This window comes from Cucumis sativus, chromosome 6 (assembly GCF_000004075.3).
Source record: "Cucumis sativus cultivar 9930 chromosome 6, Cucumber_9930_V3, whole genome shotgun sequence".
NCBI lineage: Eukaryota > Viridiplantae > Streptophyta > Magnoliopsida > Cucurbitales > Cucurbitaceae > Cucumis > Cucumis sativus.
The window spans coordinates 21,076,137-21,088,449 of record NC_026660.2 but is presented as its reverse complement, the minus strand read 5'-3'; the positions used below and the strand labels follow the sequence as shown (position 1 = coordinate 21,088,449).

Here is a 12,313-nt window from a genome sequence, read left to right as displayed (position 1 = left end):
TAAAATTTGAGATGTCTCAAATATAGAAAATATAGCAACTATATATAGTGTAGTACGTACCATTAGGAAAAAAAATAGTCTTCCAAGAATAATAAGTACTCCATATTTTAAATGTTGTTATCGTTATTATTAAAAACTCATGTTAGAATCATAGGGTAATATTTCATGTTTCTTTATTTCTAAAAATTGAAAATAAAATATTCAAAACCATAACATTCTATGTAAAGAAAAATGATCACTACACAGTTCCAATTTATTTAGTGATGGTTTCACTAATATTATGTAAAGTAGAATAATTCGTTTTCTTAATATAGAATGTTTGAAATATTACAACCTTTTTTTTAATAAAAAGGAAATTATATAATGGATGGCCAAGGCTATAACCTCTCAATTGAATTATTCAAAATATTCTAAAAAGGAAACAAATATGTTCTTAATAAATAACATATTTTCCATATTTATAAAAAAAAATAGGTACAATAAAGATTCTTGGCTACTTTTTGATCTTCTTCTTTTAATCTAATTTGTAGTTGGTGAACACATAGTTTTAGTTTGGTTTCATATATATATATATATATATTCTACGTACCTATAATTTAAAATATTTTCATTTTAATCTCAACTTCTTATTATATACATTTCTCAAATTTTCAATTTTGTTGAGTTATTCATATTATTTGATTAAAATTCTTTGAGTTGAATTTTAGAAAAGTTGTAGGTCTTGCAAATTAAACAAATCTACTCAACCAAACTTGGCTATTTTATTATGTTATTGTTTTGAACTTTTGTGGTTTTGTATATCTTATATTTAATTCAATTGAATCCATGTTTCAATCACACATTCAAATAAACATTTCTATTATGACCTATACTTTTATAGTGTATCATATATTCATTACTTTTAACTTATAGTTTTAGTATAATTTTAATTCATATTAAATTAATATTTAAACTTATTATTTAGATATCTTATCTTCACATAAATTAATTTTGAATCATATTATATATGTTATATAAATAGGAAAGTTGTAAAAAAAATAGAACCATTTCACAAAATATTTATACTTCAACAAATAATCAAGTGTAATAAATTTTGTCTTTTAGTGGTTTTGTTCTATGGAGCGTAAATAATTTGTCGATTTTTTCTCTTTTTATAAGAACTCCTAAATTTAAATTAAAATATGAATTTTATATTAATAATGTATCACCATAGACTATATTATTTTCGTAAGTGAATTTGAACATTTCAAATTCTATCCAATATATTATTATAACCTCATTGTCTTGAGCTAGGAAGGAGATCTACTAATTGACCAACATATCATTAGAAGCTACAATGACTAAATTCATAAACCACATTAATTAATATTTGTTATATGTTTGTACACTCAGCTAAAAACTCACATCTGAACTCTTCTCACAGTACGGTAGATGCATTATTTATGTGTTCTCATGGATATAGACCAAAAAAATAAGTTAATCATTTATGAGTGTTCGTAACACACCAACTAGGTCAAATTACCATTTTATCTCTAGATTACTTCTTAGTTCTTATATTCTAATGGCTCCTCTAGTGAGTAATTTGTTTTTAGTCCAACCAATAAATAGAACCCTCTCTCATGCCATGGAAATGGCAGGACCCTTGTTCAAGTCTATAGGACACCATTTAAGAAACCATTGATCATCTACTTACTCTAAGTTGGAAAAAAGTAAATTTCATCTTGTATAATTATGTTTCAAGCTAGCTTCCCGCTCGGGCTTGTTCTTAAAATGGTAGGCTTATTGAAAGTCGACAATATAATCAGCCCCTCTCTTTCAAAAAAATAATGGGTAGGCTTGTTTTCACATTCTATTCAAGCTAAGGACTCATAAGGCAGTTAAGGATATTAGTTTATTGAATCTAAGCTTATCAAAACAAAACTAATAAAATAATCACCAACACTTATTGAAAATTCCGAATAAACAAGAGAGTTTGCACTTAGATCAAGATTAAAATCTAGTTACCTATATAAGTCATTAAATTCGAAATAGTTAGTTTTAAAGAGTAAACGATATTATAAAGTAAAAGCAACTATTCTATGGTCTCTCGGTCTTATATAAACTCTTTGCATAGAAAATGCCCCCAATTATATGTCTATATATGAACAATTTAGAATCACATTGTTTGTACTAAACACAAAGTGGATCGCATTACATAGTGTACATCCCTAGAATAAGGTGTCTAATTACCTTATTTTATATACTATAGATTTTTTAGGCTATTAACTTGGACTTGATCCACTTTAATTTTATGTAATTACATAGAGTTCAAGTACTCATATTACCGTCATAAAACCTTAGCCTATTCAATTCATGATTCTAATGAATAAATCATTCATCAAATAATATCTCAATAACATCTCATTTTTATCAAATAATAGAATACGTTTATCATTTACCAACCACAAATTTCAGAACACAAAATCCTACACACATTATAAAAAAGAACTAATATTATATTTTCTTTGCAAACTTTATTATTCATATTAAATTAACTTTTACAAACATCTAAATTTAAAATTGACAAATACCAAAATAATATTATTAACGTTTCTGTTATCTCATTCAAAGAAATCTACCAAATAAAAGAACATTAGTAGGCATCTAATGTTTTCAAAGATACAATCAATTAAATAAAACAAATATTTAACAAAAAAATTCAAACACTCAACTTAATAGGGATAGATACTAAAATGATAATTTAAAATTTAAAGGAAAACCGTTTATAAGAATGGATCAACGACAAATAAACTTTAACATTTTGATCCATTGTTAAACCTACAATGGTGTTTGGACTCATTTTTTCACTTTTAACATGTTAGAGTTCTTCACACAAGAGGAAAGCAACATAAAAAATGAGAGAGAGAAAACCGTCATAAAAACAACAGCAAAAAGAGAACTGACATTTTTGGAAAAAGATGTGATTAACCAAATTATTTATGTGATTAACATTCACTTAATAGTAGTAATTCATATGTATATTTTCTATTTGAAAAAAGAAAAAATCAATTTTTATGAAAAAAATATGAATTCGTTTCAGATTATATTGTATTACACTGTTTCAATTCTTACGCATTTCACTCTTTAGAGCATTGTTTAAATTTTTATAAAATGGACAGGAATAATAATAGTACAAAGTGTTCAAGTAAACATTTGAGACAAACCACTTTTTGTAACTTGATAATGTGTATGAGTAGTAGTTGTCCAAATTGCTAGGTCCTGAAATATTGGTAGTAATTTAACTGTAGTAAATCTTGAATAAGATTAACAAATCCTCTATAAGGTATATATATATAGATTAAATTTCTTGTTGTCAATTTGACTTGGAGAGATAAAAGGAGTATTAAAATTTGATAAAAAATTAATTAGATAAAATAAAGTCTTATTATGGCAGAAACAAAGTTGACAAACAAAACACAAGAAAATAATAAGAAATTGTTAAGTATATTTTTTAGCAGAAACCAAAATATCTATAATAAATATGCTTAAATTTTAGGAAAACAAATAATTATAAACCGGGCCTAGAATTTTGGAAGGTAGATGGGAAGTGTTTGAAAAAAAGGATACAATTAAACAAGTAGGTACGAATGGGGTCTGAAAAATCATCTAGCAAAGATGACAGGTGTGAGGTTCTTGTTTGCAGCTTTCATATAAATACACTTTGATTTGTATAGTTTTAAAAGATACACTTTAATCATTGAGGTTTTGAAAATGGTTCTAAATAATCTCTCAAATCAATCCAATCAATTTGATGTTAGTTGACTCCGGAAAAAATAACGTGTCAATTTTGAAGTACTGTCAAATTTTAAATGATCAAATGGTCTTTTGTTAATTGTTTTTTTTTTCAACTTTCTCTCTTTACTTTCCTACCTTTTGCTTCTCTTTTCTTTGACTCTTTTTCCCCTATGTGACTCATGATTTTTGGGTGATTTCAATCTGATTTTTATGATTAGGATTTAGGAGAATCAGAAGGGTTTTGGTGTGTATTTAGAATCTGGGGAAGATAAAAGAGAAAATAAGGAATAACTGATGAAAGAAAACTTCCACTTGTGGTTTGTAACAATGAACATTAATTCTTCTACAAAACAACACACAAAAGGAAACAAAACTGAGTATAGATATAATTGCAGCTGCTTGTGTTGATATGGATGTGGTCATCACCTCATTATGATGTTCCACTCCCAAAACTCCTTCCAGACCTCATGATCTTCCTCTTCCTCCATCCATTTCCACTCTCAATTATTTCTTCTCTCTTTTGTTTGTTCTTTTGAAATCTAATTCCACACATGAAATTAGCTTAGCAATTTGACTAATTTTACCCAATATATTGACGAGCTGCAACGTTTTTTGAGTTGGGATATTTATCTTCAAATTTCCATCACAATAGGTTTAGAATCTTTTACCTATTAAGAAATACACCTTTTATGTTTTCAAATTTTGGTTCATTTCGAATTGAATTACTGAATTTATAATGTTCAATAAATGCAATGGGAAGTTGAATAAATGAATTACTGTAAACACAAATATTTACCAATAGCCTAGTTTAGGTTTTAGCAGCCAAGTTGAATTGTAGGGTAGATCTCAGGATCGCAGGCCACTATAAACAAACAGAGAAAAAAAAAGGGAAGGATAGGGAAGGAGCTATAAGGGAGGATGATAATATATTTTTCATTTTTTTTGTAGTCTCTTCAAACTTCAAAAACCAAATAGACGGATGTTAAACTTACGAGAAAGAAGAATATATTTTGTCCAATGTTTTATTTATTATTATTTGAGATTGTAGATGGAAACATAATTACGAATCTTAGTGATGATAGAGTGATAGTAAATGCACCAAATATCCATATTTTCCTCTTTCTTTTTTGAAGCTAATTAAGGTGATAGCAACGGAGGTGGTTGATTGTCTCCCCACCACCCAAATTGACACCACCGTCACCCACATTTATTTCTCTTTTCTTCTTTATACAACACATATACTTTACACACCTACCTATGCTCATGCAGTGTTATGACTCTCTTCTACCACCCCATCAAGAAATATTTGGGTGCACTTTATAATGATCGATTTCACATGCAGTCATTCAATAATATTTACCATTTAGTATGCACTTAATGATTGGTCTTAAATTTAGGTCTCGTTGGATAATTATATGGTTTTTAGTTTTTTGAACCTATAAACTACGCCCGTTCCATCTTTAAATTAATGTTTCTATCTTGTAATCCGTTCGTAGTATGTTTGTTGGATTATATGAGTCGAAAGAAACAACCACACGTTCAACAATTCAATCAATAGGGTTTTAAAACTATGGAAAACATATATGCTCTTTGATGGGTTGTTGAAGAGTTATACATCCTCAAAGTTGTTCTTTCTACTATATTTATGTCTTCCTGTGGGTTGCTCTCTCTATTTTTTCTAAAACTTTGTGCATGGCTTATCCCTATATAATTTATTGATATATATATCAATTAACGAAAAGTAAGATATAATGAATATACTATAAATGTGTCGATTTAGTTAAGATGTTAGTTTGGATATTGGAATAGACCTATCAACAACGTGTACCAAGTGTATTATGTGTATTAAGTATGTATCAAGTGTCTATCTAATATGTACCAAATGTAAATAATCAGTATTAAGTTATATTAGAAGGATATCAAGTGTATATTAGAAAGATATCAAGTGCATATCACATATGTAGTATATCAAATGTTTATTAGTAGTGTATCGAGTGTGTATCAATATGTAACAGGTGTATCAAGTATATCAGATATATCAAGTGCATCATGTGAGTTAGACTTTTTTTTTCATCATTTTTAAAATATGTTTTAAAAAAATATAAATATTGCAAAACATATCTATCGATGTTAAACTCTATCGCTAATAGGCTTCTATTACTATCAATTAAGTACTCTATAGTTAATAGACTTCTACAAACAATATAGAAATTATCTTTAATAGATTAAAAGAGTTGGATAAAAAAAATTATATTGTGATATATCTTCTAATACTCTAACGTTTGATCATTATATTTGCAACTGTTTCAACTAAAAAAACATGTTTATTTTTTTCAATCTAAATTTTTTTCCTTTAATTTGTAATTCACTTGCCCCACTTTTAAGAAGTAATATTTTGAAATTAAAAAATATACTTATATCATACGAACTCTCAAATAGGGTTTCTTACCAATCAAAAGAACTTAATGATACACATACTAATGAGGTATATAGGTAGAGCAAACAAAAAGTAAATAAATTAGACTAATCTACCCTTATTAAATAAAGACTAATCCACCCTTGGGATAAATAGTAATAATAATTAATAAAATACATTAACATCTCCCAACAAACTCATGATGCTAACAACAATAAATATTGAGAGTTTTTTAGTAAAAAAAAAACAGAAGCATGAATTGGAGTGTGTCTTAGTAAACATATCAACCATTTGCAAGGAAGGGGAACAAATAACAATGAAATGGTGCCAAGTTGAAGATGATGTCAACAAGTGTCATGACAATCAATCTTCAATATGCTTAAGTAATTCGCCCATCAAAACTGAATTACATGTTATCTGAATAGCATCCTAGGTTATCACAATACAACGAAGTAAGACGACTAAAATAAACATCCATATCTGAAAGCAACTAACATAAACAATTTCACTAGTAGTTCAGGTCATGATAGGATACTTTGTTTCTGTAGAAGACTAAGAAATAACTTTGTTCCTTACTCTTCCATAAAATAAGATAATCACTCAGAAAAGTAGTCCAATCAACATAAGAGAAAGCACACAATTCTAAAGATATGATGTAGATGGAAACAAGAGATCGCTTTGAATTTAAGTGTCTCAAATATACCTGGGTATATGAAGGACAGCAACCCAATAAATTGGGGTAGGATCAGCAGTGACAAATTAGCTAATCTCATGAACAACATGTGCGATAGTAAGACAAGTCACAGTGAGATAAACCAAACTCTAAACAATAGTATGATACAAGCTAGGATTTGATAAATTAAGGAAGCCCCAAGCCCCCTGTGATGGAGAGTATCAAGCATTGGTTTCAAGAGGAGTATCCATAATTCTGTTGCCAGTGAGACGAGCATGATCAAACAAATTAGCTCTATACTTTGACTAAAGATAAGAGATAAACCTTTTGAGGAACATGCAAACTCAATAGCTAGGAAATAACGTAGCGCTCTTCCAAATCTTTCATTTCGAAAAAACGAGATAACTTTGGTTTCAAAGATTCTATTTTCCAACACAAATTACCACCAATAATACTCATGTTATAATTAGTCATACAAGGACAATAAAATATAGCCTGCACTTGTACCCTTGACAAATAATTGTAAAATTATGATGACTAGGAATAAAACAAATGGATGTGAATTAATATGAAGAACTTTTCAAGCCAAGCACAAGATTCTTGTTTAAGACCATAAAGCGCTTTACGAAGCCTACACACTTCACCAAATTGGTGTAGGAGTCATACAAACTTCTTCATAAAGATCACCATTCAAAAAGGCATTCATGACATCTATCCTATTGATGAAAAGAAAGCTACAACAAATATAAATGTGGGTATAAATATCACTTAAAATTTTAGTTATATATATATAATCGCACACACTCATACAAAACTAATACAAACTTTGAATCACAATCACTCAACTATTAAAAATAGAAGTATATGTCTAATCGAGTAAAACTCTATAAACATACGAATTAACAACCATGAGAATTAGATCGTCTTCTTTTGGTTCTGGTTGGAAAGTGTTCCCATTTTTAATTATATTTGAAAGAACTAAAAAAGATGGATCATATTAACTTTAATTAGAGAGATCTCTACCTCCTCATATATACTATTATTCTATTATTGTTGCTGTGGTTATTATATGGTTTGTCTATGTTTTAGGGTTTTAAGTAATGTGGTTTGGTCTGTTGGTGTCTTCTTCTGTTCATTTTTAAAGAAGTAAATATAATTCATTTACTTTTTTTGAAATAATATATATATATATTAAATTAGTATAAAAGAAAATCAGTAAAGTAGGTGAATTAATTAATAGGATAAAATTGATTTTCAGTAATAGTTAATGACACGAATTTCAAATAGAATTTATGATAGGATTTAATGTCACTTCTCCAACTCATCATGTTATTATGCATCAATTTTACGGTAGTGTAAATGCAAATACCAAATATACTTCCAAGGCTGAGGCACACACTACAAGTCTACAAGTAGCAATTTTATTCTTAGAATATAAATTATTACTAAAATTTATTTGCATATTAAATGAAGTCAAAATAGTTTAGGAAAATTAATTCAACACTATAATTAGTAGAAATAGCTAGAAGAAACTCATCCATTCCTTAATATTTGGTTTTAACTTTTTAAAAATCGTATTTAAATATTTGGATTTTTTATTGAAAAAAAAATTAGTTATAAGATTTTTATAATCTTACTTAAAAAAACGTGAATACGAAGGAAATTGGAAAAATAAAATTAAAAATAAAAGATATCTTAAATCATCTATCAACTCAAAAGTTTAAGGTGATCTGTTAAAATAGATTTAATTATATATCATTCAACATTTTCTCTTAAGCTTAATTAAGAAGGTTGTTTAAGAATTTCTTAGGTTAAAATCAAAACTTCGAACCCCTCCAACGTTATTTCTCCTCTCTAAATAATATAAATTTTCAAAATGTTGTGCTTAAAAAGAGTAAAGGGATCTTTGTTCAAAAATGAAGAAAACCCTAAAATTGTGAAGACAAGATCATCCCCAAGATATAAGTGAATATGTACTTTCTTGGACAACTACTAAAAAAATTGTTTTCTTTATCTTACATGTGATGGTCTCTTTTAAGTGTTGTTTAAGAAATAAAACAAAAAATATGAATATATAATTTTTTTTTCTTTGAACATATCTCGATATCTTTATTTTTAAATTGTTAACCGATAAATTAAAATAGGAACATTTTCATAATAATAAAAGATCGAAACTGTTTATAAAGTATAGTAAAATTTATCAAACTCTGTTTAGTATTGAAAAGAAAGTTTAACGACTAGCTATTTTCTTAATAATCTTTTTCTTGAATTCAAACCATTGCTTTGGTAGAGAACGAATTACCATCAAATTTTAAAACAATAGTTATAATTTTTAGTATTAATGTAGCAATTTATAGTTTCATTCATAAACTAATATGTCAATGAATAATACATTAATTTATTTTGTGGATCCACCTTATATTATTCTTAAATGATATAATTAACGTGACAAGTAATTGAGGATGGTGGTATGACATTTTCTGCTTGACTACAAAACAATACTTGATCAAATTTATCAAGTAATGCTTGAATATTTAATACTAATCAAATTTTTATGCTAAAATACAATTTTGGTCTTCATATTTCTAGGTTTGTTCAATTTATTAGTTCCTACACTCTTACTTAGCTTGTTCAATTTTAATTTCGGTGTAATTTCAATAAATATTAAATTTAGTTACTTAAAGATAATTTTTATCGATATTTATTAAATAATTATCATAATATTTTCAGGCAAGAAGATAAAATATGTGGAGGTAATTTCAAAATTTACTGTAAAACTGTTATGTTATATATAGACAATCTTTTCTTAAAAAAATTATTAAAATTTAAGATTTATTTAAAACACAAACTGAAAATGAACAAAGTTTTAACTTTATAGAAGCTTGCAAAATAAAAGCAAAAATTCTAATTTAAAAAATTTAATCTTAAAGTTTTGTGTAAATATAAGTAAAGCATCAACGATTTGATATTCTTTTTCTTGTTCTTATTACAATAATAATTATTATTACTTTATTAGTAGTTTAAATAAAAAAAATTAAATCAAAATATTTATCGTTAGATTATTCGACAAATATGAAATTAGTTTTATTTTTATTTAAAGAGAGAAAAAATATCTTTCTTATATTCCTTAAATAGAGAGGAAGATAATAGATATTTCTTATATTTAGAAATATTTTATGGTAAAAAAGTTCTTTTTCTTGGCTGTTTAAAAAGCACAAGTTCTTAAGGTAAAATTTATTCTTCACAACTACTATACAAAATTTATATTTTTGGTGAAGGATCTGTCTGCATTATGACAAATTATTGAAAATTGTTTGATAAGAAATATGAATGAAGGTCGAAAAAATTATACTGCGGTCAATGAATTCATAGGAGCCTGGATTCGTCTTCGAGGAGATTCAAGTTTACCGTCAAGGGAGCCGGTTAAGGTATGGTGATAACTTCTTAATGTAACAGTTGTGATAAGTTACCGTCAATGGGAGCCTGAGTTTATACGGTTAAGTTATGGTGATAACTTGTTAATGTAACAGTTGTGATAAGTTACATATTTTGAATCTGAATAATATTTCTTATATGAGCAAAGAAGCTCTTTAGATATAGGTCGTATTTGTCGAACTGAATTATCAAAGCCTTCTATGTTATTTGACGTTTTGTTTTTGTTACTTGTATTATGTGTACTCTAGCTATACATGTAGTTAAATACTTTTGATATAGCTAAAGGTCATTTAACCTTGTTAACTATTGTTGAAGTTAATCACATTAGCCATAGCGGGAGGATATTATTTAACCTTCTCACTTTTCATTTGTAAATATAACAAAATTTCATAAATATCTATCAGTATCACTTATAATCAATCAATATTTATTAGTGATAGATCTAAAAATTTTATTTCATTTTTTTTATATTTTAATTAATTTCATAAATATCTATTAGTATCACTTGTAATCAATCAATATCTATTTGTGATAATCTAAAAATTTTATTTCATTTTTTTTAATATTTTAATTAATTTCATAGTTTACAATAATTCTCCTTGTCATTATTTTAAGGAAGAAACAAATATATTACTTTATTAAGTTTAGAGAAGAAATAAAGAGAGAGAGAGAGAGGCTGAAAAAAAAAAGAATAAATGATTGAAAAATGACCCTTGACCACCATGCAATATTAGTTCAACATATTAAATTAAATATCACTTACCAAACATCTTGAATCATCAGATCATTATCATCCTCATGAACAACGTAAGTGATATATAAATATATATATTGTTTCTGAAGAATAATTTAAACTCACAAATCCCAAAAGAAGAAATTAAGAGATGGACTTAAAAAGTAATTGTTGGTTTTTCTTTCGTTATCACGCCACCTTTTTAGGAGCTGTCATCTTTCCATTTGCGCCGTAGTTCTTAGCATGAAAATCCGAGAACAAAGCCAGAAGCGACGAGTAAAATACGACATTAAAGCACCATCCATAAACACCAGCACATCCCGACCCTTTATGTGTGACATGAAAATATAGCATCAAAGCCAACACCACAAAGCTAAACTGAAACTGCACAATCTGGCACTCTGTCACAATCCTCTTCCATCTTGGCCTTATCCCAAGTGCACACGACAAGTAATACGTGTACATCAACACATGAACCGACGAGTTTGTTACTAATACCAATGGAAACAACGACTGCGACGAATGAAGCCATAAGTAACACATAATCACAACCGTTGCGTGGTGGTACACATGGAGGAATGTCAGCCGTTTGGTCGACCCACTCAAGATGATCAAGAAGGTATCGATGAATTCCAGGATTTTGGAAAGGTAGAAGATGTAGGCCCAGAAGAAGAGAGGGCCACGTGGAGGGGTTTTGAGGGGAAGACAAAGAATGTAATGAAGGTGAGGTGCGTGGGAGAAAGTGGAGAGTGTGCATCCCAGGGCCATTGTGAAGGAGAGAGCAAGGAGGATAAGGTTATGAACCACTGAGATTCGTTTGAGAATGGTGGGAGGGAGGAGAGGAAGAGAGAGGTTGGAGAGGAGGAAGGTGAGGGAGAGGTAAGCGATGACAGTGACAGTGAGGAAAAGTGGAGAAGAACCTAAGGTTTCACCTTGAGACCATGAGAAATTGAGGATTTTTGGGTGGTTTACAAGCCAGTAATAGAGACCATCAGTGATTGTTAGACTCATTTTTGAACCACGCGCCGCCGTGAGAAGTGTAGGTAGTAGTATAGTACTTGGTGGTAGTGGTGAAAGAAATGAGAAAGAAGGGAAGGGGTTTAAATTAGAAGAGAAAGAGAGAAATGAATGAATATGTGTGTGTGTATTCTATGTTTTTGGGACTGCTCCTATTTGATAGCTGGAAAGATGTCAGCGTTTTGTATTGGGCAGCACAATATTTATAAGGCCATATGTAGAGGAAAACACAGGGCTTCTTCAACCTTTCACTACTACAAATGGA

The 12,313-nt window shown here is 28.4% G+C and overlaps 1 protein-coding gene across 1 annotated transcript; it reads right to left on the bottom strand.

Annotated features, from left to right (window-relative positions):
• Window positions 1-10,975: 10,975 nt before the first annotated feature.
• LOC101215112 (elongation of fatty acids protein 3-like) lies at window positions 10,976-12,313 on the bottom strand. The gene has a single exon (XM_004140182.3). It carries the CDS (start codon window positions 12,040-12,042, stop codon window positions 11,221-11,223), a length of 822 nt encoding a protein of 273 aa, XP_004140230.2. The 5' UTR covers window positions 12,043-12,313; the 3' UTR covers window positions 10,976-11,220.

Coding starts and splice junctions, on each gene's coding strand:
- LOC101215112 (XM_004140182.3), bottom strand. CDS start 12,042: ATGAGTCTAACAATCACTGATGGTCTCTATTACTGGCTTGTAAACCAC.